The 21,360-nt window shown below is 39.2% G+C and overlaps 1 protein-coding gene across 2 annotated transcripts; it reads right to left on the bottom strand.

Moving 5' to 3' along the window:
- Nucleotides 1–897: 897 nt before the first annotated feature.
- Nucleotides 898–10,569, bottom strand: flz (transmembrane serine protease filzig). Of its 2 annotated transcripts, none has more exons than XM_069124487.1 (8): nt 10,368–10,569; nt 9,720–9,807; nt 4,210–6,722; nt 3,250–3,703; nt 2,931–3,117; nt 2,310–2,575; nt 2,075–2,229; nt 898–1,556 (listed from the first exon to the last, which is right to left on the bottom strand). In XM_069124487.1, exons 2-8 carry the CDS (start codon nt 9,805–9,807, stop codon nt 1,395–1,397), a joined length of 3,825 nt encoding a protein of 1,274 aa, XP_068980588.1. In that variant the 5' UTR covers nt 10,368–10,569; the 3' UTR covers nt 898–1,394. The 2 variants fall into 2 exon arrangements, with proteins under 2 accessions (XP_068980588.1, XP_068980587.1); XM_069124486.1 differs by lacking the exon at nt 10,368–10,569 and adding an exon at nt 9,881–10,161.
- Nucleotides 10,570–21,360: the final 10,791 nt, after the last annotated feature.

Here is a 21,360-nt window from a genome sequence, read left to right as displayed (position 1 = left end):
GGTGGCCCATGAATAATGGCTGTATATGCAGTAGCAAAGAGAATATTTTTCGCTAAAGTAAAAGGTGTTATTTTACTTTTCAACGTGACATTATTTTTATTTCGTCATTGTTCTTTCGTTTTACGATTGAAGCAATTGCAGCTCGAAAGTAAAACACAACACAGCTCGAATATGCATTTCTCTCCCTCGAGAAAATTCAAATTTTATGTGATTCACGTTCATGTTTCTAGATCACGGTTCAACTACTTTTGACATGCACATGTTCCGGAAGACTTCCCGTAAATATACCCTTAAGTACACAACCACCTGTCTGTGGAAATGCCAAAGTACATGTATATGTAATTTACGTTGCATGTGTAAGGGCTATTTATAACACGCAACGACGAGATTTATATGTTCTGCATTTTTCCCTTTATAGAGAGTATAAAATCAAGATTGAAAAAGGTTGGATAAACGAGATCTAACTACGTAGACGAATATGTTGTAGCCGCCCTTGATTAAGTAATCAGTTTTATTTTCGACTTTTTATCAGATTAAGGCGGTTTGATTATTTGCTCGTATTCGCATAAATTAAAGTATAAGGTTCGTTAAAATATTTTCGCCGGATGGAAATGTTGTTCGCTGCTTAAGTGTCGCGTGCTATTAGACGTGATAGGTTCTGAACTTCCAAGAAACTTTATCCACGATGGTTAAAGTTTGTATCACGCACGGCTTTCTAATTACTCTAAATTCGTACCAAGTTCTTTACAAATGAATTAGAATTTCCAGACGGTCCGCGATTTTTATTTTTTAATTCTGCAGCGTCTTTCTTCATCTTTTCTTCTCTTTCTTTCCCTCCAAGTCAAATGTATATTTTTCAATGGCGCGCGGTGAGGATGGAAAGAAAACACTGTTACCTCGTATAAAAATGAGTTTAATAAATAACAGCTAACAACGAAATAAATAAGGCTCGCAATTCGTAACTGTATACATATAGTACGTGTAATACGTACTCACGTATATATACATGGAACACACAACACGTTTAACGTTTGATGTACATAAATACGCGGTGATTTTTCGGATACTGATCAAAATTTCACGAAATAGTTGCCACTAAATATCGATTCTGATACTATTTCAAAATTTAAATAATCGAAAATCAACGGAATAACTTATCGATTCTACTAAGTACTTGTTAAGGAAATTGGGATATTTGAGCGATAGAAATTATTTAAAGTTGGAAATAGTATACGAAACGCGTCCGTGTCCGTTTCATCCTTTTAGTCCCTTAATCGATATTCTTCAATCTATTCCGAAGGAAATAAATTAATCTTCCTTTGTACATTTATACAAGTGGCACGAAATCATCAGTGCCTGTCACCTTGTCCAAAAAATAAACTATTTGCTGGCTTTCAGACGCCGGTGATACTGTGTAGCCAGGGTTTAAAGTAAGTTGTTCTCATGTAGACACCTGGAAGATATGGTGCAGCACATGTTATTCCATGGGACACCGTCCCTACCAAGAACCATCTTCCGTCTGGTCGTTGCATCACCAGTGGACCACCACTGTCACCCTGTGAAATAATCAAATGGAAATAATATTAAAATATCGTTTTCCTTCTTTTGTTCATAAAAAAAACAAACAAAGACTAAAACAGGGCGAATTCATTTTATGATACAGTGAAAAGGAAACTACGGTTATGCAAAATAGGGGAAGGGATGCAAAATACTTTTACAAACACAACCGGAAACGTGTAATGCGTATCTGGACATTTTAGTAAATTTATAACAACGGTATATGAATGTTACTAAAATGTATAAATTAATTAAACCAACAGCAAGAGCAATATTTCTCATCTTCTTGCAGAATCGGCGCAGAATAAAGTTTAATTACTTGTTTAGAAGTTGATAATCGAATAGTATTGCTATATTTCTATATTTCACTGGAATATTTTATACGAATTCTATGCATCTTTGCACATTTGAATTTCCCATAAATGCATAAACATCCATAGTCTAGTAAGAAATTAGTAACAAGCTACTTATATAGTTTAATGGGTTCTAATGAGAAGTTACGTCGTTTTGAAGATACCTCGCAAGAGTCTTTTTGTCCGTTAGCATATCCGGCGCAGAGGAAGCTGTCGAGAATCAGCTTGGAGTGTCCACCTGTCTGGAACATTTCTTGACAGACAGAATTCTTGATTATGGGTACTTGGACCTCTTGTAGAACAGATGGTACGCCGCCATCTGTAAAGTCAGATTATTTATAAGTATGCTATTCATAAATACGTTAAGTAAAATATAGCACAAGTAGAAACGATACTAACTGTACTTCAATCGCCCCCAGCCAGTGACAGTGGCCATTCTACTCGTGAAATCTATGCCATCTTCGGGCATACAAATTGGGACGATGTGAACATCAAATTGTATCGGTGTTTCCAGTTCCAGGAGGGCTAAGTCACTCTCGAACGTCGTTGGATTATAGCCTCTATTGACGATTACTCGTCGAACGTTCCTTGTTACGCTCCGTTTTGCTTCCAATTCGCCGGATAGATCGAATTCTCCAAAAACGGCTACCAATGTCGCTAAGAATCTGTAAAACGTTTGTCGATACAAATTTTATACATCTTTGCATATTACGTGCTTTAACCAATTTTAACCAATTCACGCCGTTGACTATAAGTAGAAAGTACTAGGACATTTCATATTACGTTAAAAAAGAATTAGTATTTTACGTTTTTATTGTAAGGCTGAAATAATAGATTTAATGAAATATTGAATAAAAATTTAATAAAATAATTAATAAATAGATCTAAATAAAAATCAGCAAGCGTTTTAATAATATGAAATATGGCCACTAGTGTATGGACAATATGGAAAGAATATACCAGATAATATTCTAATCAAATATAAATGAAAAAATATGCTATGGAAGATATTGCACATACCCTGGTTGACAATGAGCTGCAGTGATGACGTATTTGTCCGTGATCAGTACACCACCGCATTTATTCTTCGTGAAGAGACCCAACCAAGTGGCTTCTCGGACTAAAACTTGCCATGGCCATTCGCCAAAAGTCGCTGCTTTACCACCGACGATTCTTCCAGATTTAACCAAAGGTCTTATACCACATTCTGTAGAAAAATAACAACATTTAGTGAAAGGTAGCAATAAAATTTATACGGTAAAATTTTTGCTCGATTACGCCGATACATCATGAAATTTGAAATATAGCTTATTATAACAATTGAGTAAACAGCACTCACGAGAACGAAAATCATTCGAGGACGTAATCTGCGGACTCGCGGTGGTTTCGTCTGCATTAGAAGTACTAGTTTCCTCTTCTTCCGCCACTATCAGCTCCGTGCTTGTAGCCAACGTTGTAGTAGGTTTTCTAGTTGGTCTAGTACGTTTCGTTGTAACCTGGGGTTTCTTCGTGGTTGCAGCAGACCCACTAGTTGGTTTCGGTCTCGTCGTTGCCGGTTTCGAAGGACGAACTGGTTTCTCCGATACCGATGGTTTTACAGTTGTCGGACGATTGATCGGTCTCTTCGTGGTCGTTGGTTTCTTCGTCGTAACGTACGAAGGTTTCGTCGTTGTTGAGGGTTTTCTCGCGGGTTTTCGCGTCGTGGTAGTTGGCCTCTTTGTTACAGTGGATGGTTGATTGGATGTTGCAACCGATGTCCCGTTAACGCGGTTGTATACAATATCTTTGAGATCCTGAATAAGATTACACGAGATTAGTCTTAGCCGTTAGATTAACCCTCGTCTCACGAAGGCTGAATTGTTGTCGCGAGCGCTGAATATTCCATGTTATAGCAATGAGTCGAGTCAACGAGCTTTTTATCCCTATTAAAGTAGAATTATTCATATAGTTTAACTTGTTAGCCGAGGAGGCCGACATAGCTCGTCACTTAGATTCCTAATCTCTCGATATAATTTTTTCCTTTATAGATGTATTATTATCCAAAAATAATCACCTTCGATATAAATAGACGTATATAAATAGCGGTATCATTTTCATCAAAAATAAGTTTCATATTTACATTTGGAAAAACTAAAATTCATTCAACTGGAATTAATTTGTACGATTTCTATAAATAGAGAAGTTGATTAATAATACATAAATATAGAAAATAATAGACGAGATATTTGCACGAATCAGAATTGTACCAATCTTTGTAAAAGCAATAAATAGACCATAAAAGTAAATGTAAAAGTAATACCTGAAAGTTGCCTTGTAGAGACTGTACAATCTTGTTCACGAATGTGTCGACTTTATTCGTAAGAATATCATCTTCGATGAAGGTGGGTGTTGGAATATCATTCTCACTTATCATCTCGATATCTGGATAACCGGTGTTATTAAAAGTTTCAACGATGGTTGGCTTTTCTTGTTGCGAAATTGGTGCTGATATATTAAGATTCGGATTTCTGACAGGTGGGAAATTGATCAGGTCATCCGGAGCAGCCGTTTCTTCATCGCAGTGTGGTAGAGCAGTCGTTGCTTTGAAGTCCATCATCGTTGAAGTGGTAGGATCTTTGAAGACTACAGTGTTGACAGGTGCTAAATCCTCGTCTGGGAAAACCAACGGAGGACTAGATGGTCTCAAATGGAAACTCGGCTTGCTCGACCATGAAGAAAGGGTAGTCCAAATTGTAGGTCTCTTTGTTGGCAACTTCTCGGAATTTGACTCTAATTCAGTCTCAGTGACGACAGATTCTGTGCTATAGCTACTGTTCACCATTGGCTTAGACGTAGTCCCGTCTTTCACGTTGACGCTGAAGAAACTCGTCGAAACCACGTTATTGGTAGCAACATTGGAAATTACTGTACTGATATTGTGAGTTATGGTTGTCGAGACGCTTGGTTTCCTCGTGGTAAGCGGACTTGGTCTCGTCGATCCGATTGTAGGCTTAAAAACTGTCGTACTAGGACCAACAGTTTCGCTCACCGGTCTCCTTGTAACCGCTTTCTGGGTAGTATCAGTAGTGAATTCTGTACCAAGGGGCCCTAGGACAATCACAGTCGGCGCAGGAGGATTCGTCGTAGTCGCTTTCGTAGAATAATCCGAAGTACCGATATTAGCAAGAGTCGATTGACTCGATGGTCTCGACGAATGCGAATTGGAAGTCGAATACAAAGCGAAGGTCGTGTCTGTAGGAACTGTCTCGTAGCTGTAATAATTCGATGTCTGTACTGGTTTATAAAAGGTGTACGGGAAAGTTTGAGCGGTAGTTGGAACGGTAGGAGCTTTCGTGGAGATTCGAACCAACGATGGTTTCGAAGTTTCGTCGATACTGACCCATTTATTAATGGATGAGTTGGGGGTTTGAATCGTTGTTCCCGAACCTGGTTTCGTTTCGTTCAGAATGGAAATTATATGATTAATCGCTAGCTCTTCCTTATCTACTATGTCGTCCTTTTTGTTGCCAGACGGTACGTCATAGGTAATTGTTGGCACTTTTACTAGTTCGTCCTTTTTGTCGCTTAAAGTAGTCATCGGCGTGGTCGTTCTCCTGTTCGTAAACTCGGTAGCCTCCACGTTCTTCGTCGACACTCTTTCTTCTATCGTGCTGATTTCTCCAAAGTTATCGATTGCAGTTGCTTGAGGGAGAGAAGTCGTCGTGAGTCTCTGTGTGCTGGCGTACATTTGGGTAACCACCGGTAATCTCGTTATCGACGGCGTGCTGAGTTTTTGATCTGCCGAGGTAGAAGACATCGCGTCATGCATCGAAGAAGCTGATTGATCCGAAAATTTCATCCACTGTGTCGTCGAAGTACTTTGGTAAGTGGTGTCGTGCAGAGGCCTCTTAATTTCCGTAGTCGACACACTTTCGGTCACTTTCGGCTTCTGAGTGCTGTTCAAAGTTTCAGTCACTTTCTTCTTCTCGGCACTGGATTCGACATTAGGCTTGAACAAATCATCGGGATTATTTGTCTCGTTCAGCATGGTTCCGTTTTCGTTTAACAGTATCGTATCGGGCGAAGTGTGATTATTCTGACCCAGTCCTTGCGAAAACAAAGCTGGAAGTTGGTCAACCGGATCCGCTATCTGAAGTATTTGATCCGGACTCAGCAAAGTGGTAACCGGATTAATGGCGGAGTTGTCTTGGTGATTCTGAACGTTGTTGTTCGAGTCGGAGTGACTCAACAATCCTGGCAGACTCAGATCGTCTAAAACGTTCTGTTGACCCAACAGAGCTGGAAAATCTTCCTCTAAGTGACTTATGTCTGGTTGAGCAGGTACTTGCGGTTTTTCCGCATTTTCAACGCTGTCGTGCATCTGCGAAATTTCAGACGATGGTTTCGTGGTCGTCGAAGGCGCTTCGAACGTTGAAATTTTAGTGTACGTTGTTCCTCCGTTGTTCGCTTGATTGGACGCGTTAGGTGGATCAGTTTTGACGGTATTATCCTGGGACATAGTCATTCCAAGCGGCGTACCGTCTGAATTTAACAAGATCGGAATATCCGGAACGTGATCGATCTCGTGTACGTTGAATATTTCATCGGGGCTCGGAACGTTTTCGACGTTGCTGCCAAGCGAATTTTTCGGTGGCAGTTGACAACATGCACCAAAAAGGAACCCGTCCACACACGCGCCGACCACTTGCCCATTTCGACGCGAGCATTCGTAATTGAACATGCATATCGCGGGTTCATTCGACTTTACTCGGGATGGTATCGTTGGCTGGCACGCTTTTGGTACTATTCTATATCCGCCGAACAGTCTTCTGCCTGTAAAAGGAAATCGTCGTGCAAAATATCTTTTCAAGTATTGACGTTCTACGAATTCTTGAACGCCCGTTTGATCCAGTTACGATAGCGGTTCGCGAAACAAGGCGAACTTTTATTATTCCAATCAGGGCGTACTACTGTAATTAGCGACGAGTCTGCAACGGTTCACGATAAACGAGTTGAAAACGAAACTAACTGGACTGGTTTGGTATTCGGCGCTGTTAAGATCGTGCGAACAAATATGCAGAAACATTCGTCCTAAATTCTGTCTTTGATTTTTGAGAGAAAGCGGTCATTTATCCGTGGCCTACGACTTGGTAAATTTATTACGTCGATTTTTGAATTTGGGCCAATGTGTCTGATAGTATAGTATACTAATAATTCGTGGAAATTCGTCGATACGAAAATGCCAATTCCAAAGACAGAGACTACAGCGTTAAACGTTTCGTTATGTCTTTATACTCATAAAAATCGGCATTTAGCGTGATCGGTTATGCTCAGGTGACTAAGCCATACACGAGCAAGCATGTAGGCTTTGCACGTGCCTTCTTACGTGTCTGCATACTACCAATATAATGACCTACTAACGTGAATCGTCCGTAGACGAGGATCACCAGGATCCTTCCGGCGTTCCAGATTTTTGTTGAATTTTTCACGGACTTTCGTTTTGTGTCCAACTATGTCACGAACAACGTGAATTCGGGTACGTTACAAATTCATATTTCAACAATCAGTTTGATTTATAAAGAATTACAGGCTCTTAAAAATTATTTACTCGAGAAGCTTTTCCACACAATTCCTAATTAAAGAACAAAGTGCTAGGCAACAAAACCCGTTATTTTCAACACACAAAAAGACGAAACGCTCTTTCTATGGAATACGATAAATTCGACCTTTGGAATTTTTATCAGATACATCGTGCTCTAATAACATTTTGTTCCACTTACTTTCGACGAACGTAATTACAAATTTTACTAATTAAATGAACGCGTTGCCACCCTTCTAGAGTATATAGATACGTTGCCGTATCGATTGTGCAATACGTTGGTTAATCTATTACGCAGCGCAAACAAGGTAATAAGACTATTGCGTGATATTTAATTAGCGACTGGTTTAGGAAAATGGAACTGCGAAAATGGTAAAGATCGCATTTAGGGCGAGTGTCCTTGTTGATTAATAAACCCCGAAACTATTCTTCGTCAGGGAAATCGATCAAAATTGTTTCCGCTTCGTAGAACCTGTCTTCGCTTAACTATTTCGTATTTAATTGGTTTGTCAAAGTCGTTGGGGCGTTATGGATTTAATATAAAACGGCGTATCTGTGACCATCGGAAGATTGCTTTAAATATTCGATATAAATGCTTCGTATGCGTGTGACACTTTGTAGGGATATTCGAAATTTCTGTCGTCTATTGAGAACGCGCGAACATGCATTTAGAATGAGATACGCGCACGTATAAATACGCGACTCGTGGAATTCGCGACTTTCGAAAGGAAGTGAGATGTAAGTGGAATTTGGTGTCAATGTTGGTACGTGTGCGATTGTTTGAAAAGTAACGCGCCTATGTGCATAAGGGTATATGTATAAATAGACAGCGGGTATTGAAACTCGAAACTTCAACGATTCGTATGTAATTGGTAATGACTGCAATTGAAAAACTGTGAAATTATTCTCGGTGGAATGTACGCGTGGGAAGATACGTTTGTTTCACCATGCAGACGCAATCAACGCAGAGATAATTACAACGTGGTAGACAGTCCACGTGTGAGACATGACGTTCTCGGTTAAAATACTTCAACGAATGCGCGCGAGTATGCAACGAACCGAGATTGACACTGAATTATAGGATTCCGTGCGAGTGGAACTTTTCATCGACCTCTGACATTTTCATCGGTTTACAATGAAGAGAAGCGTACCATGGAAAAATATTCTGTCTATATGTATTATCCCATAATCGAGGAGCATTCTGGTAAAAGAACCCGTAAGATAAAACGGTGGATCGAGTAAATTGCATTGAAATTGCATTCTAGTTCCAGTTTTTTAATATTAATAGACTGCAGGCTTCTACGCATTTGTGGGAAATGTGCATAGAATGCACATAATACGCGAAAATATATAAAATATTCAAAATATAATACTCGTTAAAATATTTAGCAGATTATATTCATAGAATTATGAAACTTTGCATAAATATCTGTAACCTAGATATTTTAGCTACGTTTGAATTAATAATTATTAGACCGCGGATTTTTATGCATTTATGGGAAATTTCAAGGTGTTAAAGTGCATATAATATGCAAAAGTATACGAAATAATACTTAATAGATTAGACAGATTCCTATGTAAGTTGCATCTTTTTAATTATATTCGTAGAATTATCAATTTTTGCATAAATGTCTGCTGTCCGGATATTAGCTACGTTTGAATTAATAATTATTGCAACACGGATTTTCATGTGATATTTATAGGCAATTTCAAGGTGCTAAAATGTATAGAACGTACGTAATATGCAAAAATAATATGGAATTTAGTACGGAAAATGTATTCTTAGTTTCCACTCCTTTAATAGTAGATGTTAAGATGTTTTATAAATGCATAGATATACCTACACAGTCTAGTAATTACAGAGGTTCTGAAAAATTTATTTTCTTTTTTGTATATTTACGAAATAAAGAAAACTTGTATAATTCAACTATTTGACTAGAAAATAGACTCGGTGTATATATATCAACGCTTATCATAGATCTACGATGTATAGTCTCTTTTTCAGAAAACTCCCTAATTTTCATTCTGGATAATCCACTGCACAATTTCTGACGAATAATCAAGGTCGAAGATTCTAATGCAACAATTACACTTTTCAACGTGAAAGGCAACTCACGTTTACGGGAAGCTTTCCATAGTTAAAAATAAAATCGTAATCATCGTATTCACTTATCGCAATCCATTAATTCTTGATCTATGTTTAGTCGGTCGTTATATAATTTAATTGTTACCTGTGGCTTGGGGCACGTAAGAACGTGAAATAACGGACATCGAAGAAAGGATGACGAGTAATAAATGGATATTCTTCCCGACAGCCATCTGTAACGAAAATTTAGATCGTTTTGTTAAAAAAAGTTATTCAAAATCTCAAAATTATTTAAACAACGATTACACGTTGCAGAAACGAGATGTACATATACAGTGGAGCTTCTTTTATCTTATCCGAACTAATAGGCAGACAAAACTATTTGGATAACAGAATTTACGGATAATAGAACAATCACTTTTCTAATACGAAATCTCGCTTATTGAAACACAGATGAAAATTAATTGATTCCTCAAATATTTATTCTCCAAATATTTGGAGATTCTGTATTTTCCTAGCTACTAAATTATGATTTTTTCAACATAAGTAATGTGTTGTACTTCAAACAAATATTATCGCTTTTGTTTGCTGTTTCTATTTGTATAAAGTCGTCAATATTATCGTCTTTATCGCAATGAAATTATCTGATAACACCAGTATGTTTAAGGTTTTTCTAGTATTATCAGTATTTGAGAAATCTACATGCTTCAGATCAGATACTTTCATCATGTACATTCATCATTGTACATACATCATGAACATCGTGTATTTTTGCCAATTCTGTTACACTTACACTATTTTCGTATTTTCCGTTATGTCGTATTTTGTTTTTTATAGTTAAAACTATTAGTTTCACACTAAATTTTTATGATGAGAATTCACTGGATCGAATACAGGAAAGAATACATTGTATACGAACACTAGCAAAGTATGTACATATATGAAACGGAAAGAGTCATCCGTTACTGGGAAATGTCATGTTGGGATAATAGAACGTTCGGATGTTAAGAGTATTCGGATATGGGAGGTTCTACTCTATATTAATCGTCATTTCAAATCTACTTACACACATTGTAGATATGTATACTGCCTTTTGTAACGGTACAAGAAATTAGTATCGTGAGTCGCAACAGCTACAAAATATAAACTAGTTTGTACTCCATCTTAATTTGCAAGTTATTCCTTTACAACTTGTTCTCGTGAAATATACTCCAAATATTCAAAGAGAATCTACTATGCATAAAATATTTCATCACTCTACCGTATATATACTCTCTTCATGCATCTATTCAAAGGAAATTTAAAGATGCAAAACTAAAATGCAAATAATACATATAAAATAGAGTAGTTAAAGAGTTAAAGAGTAAAGAGTTAAAGAGTAGTTAAAAAGAGTAGTAAAATAAAGTAGAGTAGAGTAGAATAGTAGAGTAATTTCCCATAACTTTAGTGGACGAGACGAATCTTCATTTAGATTCTACTTCTTTATCTTCATTCATAAAGATACAAATTGGCATGAAAATTTAAGATTATTCGCCGCGAAAGTGCTTGAAATCTTCTACAGAGAAACATAATATCTTTACTTACTGTTTAGAGAGGTAAATAAATTTACCAGCTAGTTGTATATCTTAAATTCTTATTAAAAAGAGAAACAAGATCATCTTTTTTAAAGAGTCAATTAAAAGAGCAGATCCTAGGGCAGTGATAAAAGGTAACGAAGAGGTTCGGAGAAATGATGAGAATCCACGGTGCTTCATCGCAGCGTCTTGCTTTTTCTCATCTGACGATACTTTCCGATATTTACACGCTCACGTGCGTGTCTCGAAGGTGAACACACACGGTATCCCTTCGTGTCCCGAAATCCCGTTACACAGTCGGTTCAGAGGCATTCTACGTATCACGGCTGCGTAATGCTAAACAGAGAAGCGAGAACGACGACGATGAAGAAGAGCAAAGAAAATACAAGGGGCAGCAGACCATTGCTCGTGATCTTGCGTTGATGCGCGGTGAGGAAAGGGGCCGTGAGAAAGACGAAGAGAGCGAAGAAGCTGATTGCTGGAACGTTGCTTCACCAAGCCACCGGTAACCTAGTTACCAATTCCCCCTCACTGTCCTATTCTTCGCCGTTCCTCTGACCTTCTTAACAACCATAAATTCGATCTTGTGCGTCGTAATAGCGAATTAATTTTTCATTGACAAGACGGTGCTGCGACGAAAGCTTCTTCAAAGATAAACAGATTTCTCGTTTCACTGTAGGAAACTGCGTGACGTTCATGGACGTATTTCAAACGGTTTCATAAATGGTCGAGGTTAAATGCTTAACAGTCGACTTTTTTTTCGCGTGTTCCATGGTAATGTGAAAACTGTTGTTAAAAATAGCAGAAACAGTGGAGTGGAAGAATGGAGGAAGATACCGGTATTACAAATTATTGATTCTTTGTGGTATCCACTGACTTTTCTTTCTTTTGTCGCTGAGTGTCATTACTTGCACGCGATGCTAGGCTGTGCGCGGGAGCCGCGTCGATTCATTGGAAATTCGTTTTCTATTGGTCGATTGACGATTCACGAATGTCACGCAGAATGCGTCAGAAATGTATTCTCTTATATTCTCTGTTGACGTTTGGTATTGTAAATGGGGACCTGCTAAACCTATGCGAATGCTATTAAATGCAACGTTCCGATTCCACGATCACAGAGAAAGTATTATGTTGACCCGGCGAAATCGATTACATCGTCTTCGTTAGCTATTGCGGAAGATTATACGTTACGGCGTTCTCGTGGCGAGAACATTTCACGCTGATAACGTGACAATAGTTCCCTTTCGTTCGTCGTTTATTCACGTGCTATGCAAGCATGCTATACGCGCGTAAATACGCGGAAGTCACTTTCCTTCGAACCGTCCCGTTTCTCGGTCTTCAATTTCAAGTAGTTTCGATCGCGACAAAAACAGGCCGGTAGCAAAGGACGATAATTATCCTTAACTATCTTTTCATTCCTGTAGAATAGTTAACAGTTACTACTCAGACAGAATCTCTGCTAAAGATGCGGCGATAGCTTTCTAACGAGACCGCTACTTGCTTCTGTTCGCAAACAGTTGCACGGTGATCTCTAATTGATCTTCGTATACCGGACGAAATTTTATCGTTTGACGCTTATTCCATTCGTTGTTAATGGATTGCAAAATGTAATTCTAAAAATACGAGTTTCATGCACGGAGGTATGAATAAAGCGAAAGACTGTACCAATAAATTAAAATTGAATTTCGATTCATGGAAAAACCTACAAGTACAGACATTGTGTTCTCTCCGGAAAAGATACGAACAACTCACAGTTTATTATACAAAGCGAAGGAAAAATCCTGTTGGTCCAACGTACAATGCCGAGGATAATATCTTACGTTGACTTGTTCTTGAAAGAACGTCAACCATCTTGCCTGGACGCACACGAAGAGAGGGCACACTGTATGCAGTATGCGCATGAAGATCCGGACACAGTCACGATCTTGAGCTCCTCGCAGCTTGCGCAGGATAAGAGTCAAAGAGTAGACTCGAGTGCCTCGAAAATTCTTCGGCGTTCATTGGCCGTTCATCGGTATATGGGTAAAGGCTTGTACAAGTGCATGAACACGGGTATGCATGGGATCCTGCGCACACCTGTACACGTAAACCCGAGAGAAAGCTCAGTTCGATTCTACTTCATTATTGGATCTGGGTGACCCGATTGCCTTGCCTTCGTCGATCAACCGAGAGATGCTTCCTCGTCATCGTCATCGTCATCGTCACCGTCCATTCTTTCTTCGCTTGCAATCGGATCGTGTAGATCTGGTCGTGATAGTTCACCCTTTTCGGTAGATCACATTGACATAGCCACGTAATGTCTTTGTGTCTATCGTATCTAGTTTTGCTACCGTTTATGGAACTGTGCTGACGTTTTCGTCAATTAAACGCGCAGGTGGTGCTCCTAGAAATTGTTTCACACTGTGACGATGCAATTACGGTAGAGACTGATCGATCAGCTTAGCCCATTAATCCATTAAGGACCAACGTTACGTTAATGACGTATTAAATTTGCAATTCTTTTTTCAGTCACTTTACGTTATCAAATTCTGCTTTTTTACTACTTTGTGACTATCCAAGGAAATTTCAAGGATTCGCTTGATATTTTCTTTATCATCATTTCTTCCACGTAGATTTTGCAGTTTTATGAGATCTAAAGAAACCGACGTATTTATAACATTGTGTCAAGGGAACGCTGGAGAAAGCAAAACGATGGATAATCGAAACAAATAAACAACAGGAAGCTCATCAAAAATACAAGAGATGCGCGATGATATTTAGAAACGTACTCTGCTTTCACTTAAGCACCTTGAATACTTCGTACTTGATCATTCGTGCAAAACCGATCATCGCCTCCGTTCGGTTCAAGTCGAATAACTCGAACGATGGTCCGAAGCCTATCATCTCTCTTCCTAAGAATTGTAGAAAGTGATAGTTTACCCGTATCCCATATCGAAATAGCGTGTAGTCGAAGAAACGTTCGTCGGTGAAGGAACGATAAAGAGTCAATGGCGATAGCGTAGTAAATTGGAACAGAAGGAAATGTTCGATGAGAGCACTTTCTATAGTTGCTATGTACGTGCCGAAATAATGATGTTACTTTGAATAACTCGAAAGGGACAGTGCGTCGTCTGCATTTTAAGAGGTTCGAAAAGTGGTCCCGGTATGTAGGGCGACAAAAGCAACGTGAACAGCCACTTAACCCAGCTAATCTACGCTAGTCACGCTGACAGAAAACGATTATTACGAAGATGTGACGATAATTACAGGGAAAATAATATAAGCGCGCGTCATATTATATTACACGTAACTTGTTACGAGCCTACGTTTTTGCTCTACTATTTTGCATTGTCTTTGCAATTTAGATTTCTAGATCGCGCGTAACGTACGTGTAACATCTCGAAAACGTATTATTATTTAAGAGGCTGCTTCTTATCGATGGGAAACATCTTTATTGTTCCTAATAGTAATCCGCTGGATTCGTCGATCTGTTGAAATGGAGCGACAGGAAGAGTCGCGAATAAGCGTTAAACGCACAAATCAACGAATAGGATTGGAAAGAGTGACACGAGTCGTCTGCGTGCTGACAACCGTTACCAACTTACCACTACCTGCTGCTGTGGCATACCTAACTTACAAGTTAGGTGCACACACGAACCGGCGCGCGTGTACTACTCGTAGCAGGTCGGAGCAGCTCGTAGCAATGTGTCAGACGCCACTCGGGGTCAATACGAGAAATTTTATTCTCTCCGATCGAATCTCTTCGGTCGTGAACTGTCCAAGAATACAGAGTTTCGAAAACGCTGGGATCGAACTTCATCGACAGGAAACTTGCACGATAAAAAGAACCGGAACCAGTTTGTTCGATTGAGTTAAGAAAGAGGTGAATGAACGTCTAGCTTTATCTCGCATGTTAACGATCGAACACCGTTCATCTATAGCCGAAATCTATTAACAGATCAACTATCTGTAAAATAGCTGGAACATTGACTTTCGATAGGAACGGGGTTAATGTCGTTTCCTACGTGATCAATTTGGATAAAGAGCTTCATGGAATTTAAAGTAGTTAGACAAATTTGGCAGTAGATACGTAATAGACGAAATTATCGACGACGTTTTTACAACCTTCTCATTCTTCTTACAAATAAGTTATGTTACATTTACTTTATTTAGTGCAATAATTTATATTACATTATATTAATTAGGCTCATTTGCAAGGACTGAAATCAAAATTTATCTGTGATTGATTTGTCTTTATTAATTCTTAATTATATTATTATTATATATATATGACCCTGTATGGAGGAATGGCCCTGTTAACGAGTTAAGTATAATCGCAGCGGGATTTGCGTTTTATGCTTACACGAAAACGTAATTATAAAAAGCAGACTACAATGTAATTACGTGTGACTCGGTTGTTACGTTTAATCTCGAAAAATGGGACTTTAAGAAGGTGCAACGTGTAGGTAACGACGCGTGGATGAAATCACCGAGAATGGAGCATTAAGATGAAGAAGGCAAAGAGAGAAAAAGGGAATAAGGATGCGGTGAAGCAGCGGAGCATGCCAAATGATCTTCTATGTATATCGCCTCCTTTACTACGGGCCAAAGTCGGAAACCCAGCTTTCTCCTGCCTCCACGGTCAAGTTACCTTCTGTACGATCGTACTGATTCCTGATCACGTCCTGGTTCCGATAAACGATCCTACGATTCGAACTGGCCGATAATTTTTCATCCTCGCCACTATCAAACTTTCTACATTAATATTTATTGCATTGTTTCCATGCTATCAACATGTGGAGCCACGTCGAACGAAACGAAGTGTTATCGTACCCTGTCCACGTGAACTAAGATCAAGATAGCTCGATATATCTAAAGTAAACCTCGCACGTGTAATGATCGCTTAAACAAAATTAGCTGACTGTTTCTACAAGTAATCAAACCCGATCATTTTGTATGTACGTATTTTTCATTTACTTTTATAGTTTAGACTATAGTTAGAGTGAATGAGTTTTCAGATGAACACGTGAAAACAAGCAAGTACGCACCATTCAGATCAACTACAGAGTCACATTGGTCAACTCTATACATTGAAAAATACAGATAAACTTATTATCGTTATTATCGTTGCTGTCTTCTTGCGACGAATGAACAATGGAAGTCATTTGTTTCTCGAGCATTGAATATCAATCATGTACTTATGTAATGAAACGAAGAAATTAGCTTCTGAGAGATTCATATGCGTTATAGATGTTTCATGAGATTCATTCGTGAGAACAACAGTTTGTGAGAACACGCATCCATTGTAACTATAGCCATGTTGTACAATTCGGTGTTGTATATAAAATACTGACAATTCTGATTTATAAGGAATACTTGCCATGTAACGTATAAACCGTGATACGTTCGTGGACTCGTTAAACCCGTCTCATAACGTAGCCTTAAATCCTCGTGAAACGTTTAGTCGGTCGTTCTCCGGAGGAAAACACGACCTTTCTCACGTCACACGAACGTCTTTCGTCAAGTTCACACGTTGTCACCCCAGTTCCTTTACGCGTCGCACTTGTTCACTGAACTTCCTCCACTTCCCTTTTCTTTGTCCGCGTATCTCGCCTTACAAATCATATACTAACTCAACTGTAGTCTCAACTTCAACAGCGTTAATAGGCAAATGTCCGCACGATTGATAACGAGGAGGATAACATGCACTGATCTAACGAGATACAGGTAAATTTGGTGGGCTATACACCGTCGACACCGATCGCGATATCGATGATAAAATCCTGCCGGCTGTCATCCGATATTCTAATCTGAAAAGCTCGGACAGCGTTAGAACCGGGTCGACGGTCGATAGTCTGGGACACTGGGAGCTACAACCGGCGAACCTGTTCGATTGAACTTTTCACGCGATTCTAATGCCAATCTCTTCCACGCACCGTTCGTCCATCCGGTTAGTCAACTGGATGGTACCTGTCTGGTTGTTGTACCTCGTGCCACAGCATGTGCTGGAATCGCATGGCTAAGTCATAAGCGGCGCCTTCGAACAGGAATCGTGGTGGTGGTCGAAGAACGAACAGTGGTGGAGGTCGTTTATGGTGGAGGTAGCGTAGTCAGGAAGACGGATCGACGATCGGAAAAGTGGGGACCCTGTCTTCGAAGGCACAAACGACCAAGCATCATCGGGGAGAGAAAAAAGACAGACACCAGCTGGAGAAAGAGAACAAACCAGGAGAAACCAAAGTGGGCCAGTGACCAGGTCACGTGGAGAAGAACGAGGCCCAACGCGCACGACAGCGACACACTGTCCTACTCATCAGGATCGCCGTTGCTCTTGCTTCTATCTGTCCATTCAGGAAACGTATCGCGATGCATTCAACCTCCACTCACTTATCTGCTTGCTCATACGGAGAGCAGACCGATCTAAAAGACTAGATACAGGGTTACACAGCGATTCATAAAGTATTTACAGATTGTCTATAATTCGATCGAAATTCCATTATGATCGAAGAATTCGCTATTCTCTTGTCGCAATTGTAATCCAATAGCCTGTTAAATTTGAATTGAGGATACATTGCATCATTCACGTTCCATCTATAATGAATGGCTGACAGTTCATAAAATCTATATAAACTTCCAGAATGTGGCTTGGAGCACGTATTCCAGTCGCTGTAAGATCTTACCATTGAATAGATATGCTTAATGTCATTTAACTGGGTACATCCGCTGCACCAATTTTCATCCACCCTCCATATCTACAAATTGAGTATATGGATACCCGAGATAAGATCAAAAGTTGAAATTAGATTAGAGAATTTCATATATATTCGAAGTAATTTGAAAGTGTCCAAACGCTTCGTCGATATTAAACAAGAAAGGAAAAATGTACGCAACCTGACTGCAAATTCTCGAAGGGAACAAGTGATATTTTTGAACATAAGGGATCACGATAGCATCGTTTAATTAAAACAGCGGAGAGTTTTTGGGAGATGATCTATCTTGAACTTTCCCCGTCTGCGATAAAAATACTTGTAAAGGGATTATTTATAAATGCAAAGTTTCGACGAGGGTAAAAAGGATGAAAAGTTTATTCGAACAAAAGAAGCTAACGCGACGCTAGAAAAGGATGATTGATCCTATAGTTAAATCTTGTCAGACAAGCCAGATTATATGGGTAGAAATTATGGGACAGAGCTAAATATAACCAAGTTCATATAGGAGAGTGTTTAAGTAACTGGCTCTTTTTGTTTAAGTGTTTATGGCAAACAGAAAATTTCTCTCGCGGGTCATTTGGCAAAAGGGAACGGACAGCATACTCGTTTCCTAGTTAATATAATTGATCAAAGCGTTATGGGAAAAGTAGTTTTGTAAGAGTTAACTGTACAACAACTTTCATCGGGGCCAACGAATTTCATGGACAAAATTGGCTTGAAGCTTCTTCCATTCGTTGTAGCAAATTACTTCTGTGAATATAAAAGCATCACTTTTATCACGTGCAAATTATAAATCTAATATTACAAATTCTCAATTTTTTGCTGTTTAGAAATTTTAGTTAGTTCAAAACGTCGAGGAGTCGTTTTTACATTGCACATGACACGCCGACGATTTCATCCATGGAACTGGAACAAAAGGAAAACTGACATCAAAAATAGAATAACAACACGATCGAGAATCTCAATTGATCGAATTTCACTTCATTTCGGAGTCAGATCATCAATCTATAATCTATGTCAACCGCATATGACGAATCGTATCACTCGCTATCTTAAAAATTTCTAATTATAACCTAAACGAATCAAGTAGCAAGTTTGTCCCCTTATTAACGTCTTGATTGTCGCAATAAGAAACACCGCTTAGACATAGAGGTACTGTGCGACGAAGGTGATAATTATCAGTTTCAACTGATGAACAAATGGCGTTGCTCCATTGAAACAAGCTCGGCTCATGGCATGGAACTGCCAATCAATATTCCACGCATAATTATGTAAAAATTTGTCTTAAGTTTCGAAGAACGAACGAGTATGTTAATTAAATGTATCTATTCGTGCCGTGTTGTCGAAATGGTCGTTATTTAGAGGATGCCGACGTTTCCTGTTAACACGGTTGAAACGAAGTTTGCGTTCGAAATATCGCGATATATCGAAGACCCGAAATCTCTCACAGGGTCAACGTCGCAAAGTGTGTCAAACTTGGCCAAGTCACCTTTTACGGTACCTACGGCTCGCTTTGTGGCTAAGAATTCCGGATAATATTTCATCTAATATCTTCGTTTTGCCATTATAACGCAGAACGGGCGCTGATGCACAGTAGTAGATCTTTCGGAATAATTATGCATTTCAGACGCGGCTACCACTGTACGTGTAACTTTAGAGAGTGGATAAAGTTCAATCCTTGATCGTGAACGTGACTCGTCCTAAGTAGGCCAGGACCTGTACCTTTCAGCGCACAATGTTTTCTTTGAGGCCGATGTGGCATCCCATTTATTTAGAAATACTCCGACCGAGAGCATAATTGAGAGGCGAATACACTGCCGGATGAAATTACAGTTTCAAACGAACGAGCGTGGAAGCATTGTAAGATAGAAATTTATGAACAAAGTTGAGTGTATTTTTATGTCAGCTCTTACCAAGCATCAATGAGATACGGAGATACGTTGTACGTGTGCGCACTTGTTTATCTGTACAGTTAATTCTGCAGTGGTTGAATTGATTACGGAAAAGGAGCGATGAATCTTCACTATGGGAAATTAATCTTACGGACGACGCTAACAGTAGAGGATTTTTCTCATTTCCTTTTAGAACGTGACTCACCTTACAGGAACGTACGAATGTTTGACCGTGATCGTGACTTTCATCAAGTAGGTTAGAACTTGTCCGTCTTCTCTGTAAAATGGATTTTACACCTTCGTGAACTTACGCAGAATACCGTCTCTATTACGAGTTCTTCGTAACGATTAACAAATTTTTCTTAATTAACATCATTATACCAATTAACCGCTTGAGGCGCAACCGTTCGCCGAATAGAACGCATCTATCATCTCGGGAAATCGCAGCAAGAAGTGAAAGATATAGCGATCTGTTACGTAAAATTAAGCATCAAAGAAGTTTGAATATGCGAATTAGATTAAGGACGAAGAAAGATTACAAATCTTCCACTTGTATATCTTTCTTCGTGAACAAACATTTATTTAAATGCAACTTCGTGCTTATCCAGGACTGGATAACTTTTCACCTATAAGAGCGTAAACCATTCTAATTTTCTATCCTTTTTAACATATTCTCATCCTTATCTTTCATTATCGTAACAAATAACGAAATGTTTCTATGCATCGTACTGCTACGATACAATTTCATTGATCACTGCAGTGCCTACTCCCAAGGAAAAGATCCCCAAAGCATTTAGGTCGTGACCCCATAACCATGGGAAGGCACCCGCGAGAAGGAACGGGGAGAAACAATCGATGGTCATGACCCAGGACACGCTTGACAAAACTAGGTCAGAATTTAGCTGCGTCTTTTCACGTTCCGCGCATCATTTTTCTTTACCGTTGCTCATACGAATTTACAAGGCTTATAAATATGCGGGCTAAACCTTTCTCCTTCATCCCCTCTTTTCATTCTCAATTTTTTTACAAACAAAACGAGTCGTAGATTTCACTTTTTCTCCTAATAACTGTACCGGTAAATATCGCGGCCTATCGATGTAATGGACTTTCTAAAATAAAATTGACCGCCAAAATTTTCTAACTTTCATACCCATTTTCGGAATTCTCACTTCTAAATTTGTTTCGAAATTTACCAATGAAATCACGATAGACGTATCTCGTTACAATGCTAATGAAATTTCAAGATGTTGCGTATAACGCGTAATATATTCATAGGGGGTGTTTGCAAACATCGGAATAATCTCGCGAATCGCTGTATCTCAATTGCGATAGCCACAAAAAGTATTAGAGTCCTCGACTCGAAAATACGCAAGCAAAATCTCAGTACAGCAAAACTACAATGGTCGTGTACTATGGCGCCAATAAAGTCTACGTGACGTCATTCTAGGCTACTAAGGTCAGACCATGACCCTGCCCGAGTACGATGGTGATTCGAACAAAATCTGTTGATCGATTAGGGCGCAGTAGCGCGCCTGGCGCCGACGCACCTCGTCCTCGACGTCGTATCGCTCGTTCTAGCCCGGATGAGATCCTTGCAGCGTACCACTTTTCTATACTCTGTTTGCATGTTT

The sequence above is a fragment of the Bombus flavifrons genome, chromosome 12 (genome assembly GCF_040668555.2).
Source record: "Bombus flavifrons isolate JBK064 chromosome 12, iyBomFlav1_principal, whole genome shotgun sequence".
NCBI lineage: Eukaryota > Metazoa > Arthropoda > Insecta > Hymenoptera > Apidae > Bombus > Bombus flavifrons.
The sequence above is the reverse complement of the archived record's forward strand: the minus strand, read 5'-3'. Positions and strand labels throughout refer to the sequence as shown.

Excerpts from the sequence above, each read along its gene's own strand:
- flz (XM_069124486.1), bottom strand. The coding sequence starts at position 9,904 with ATGTACATCTCGTTTCTGCAACGT. Across the intron at positions 3,118-3,249 it reads CTCGAATGATTTTCGTTCTC|AATGTGGTATAAGACCTTTG; the intron begins GTGAGTGCTGTT and ends ATTTTTCTACAG. Across the intron at positions 1,557-2,074 it reads GACAAAAAGACTCTTGCGAG|GGTGACAGTGGTGGTCCACT; the intron begins GTATCTTCAAAA and ends ATTATTTCACAG.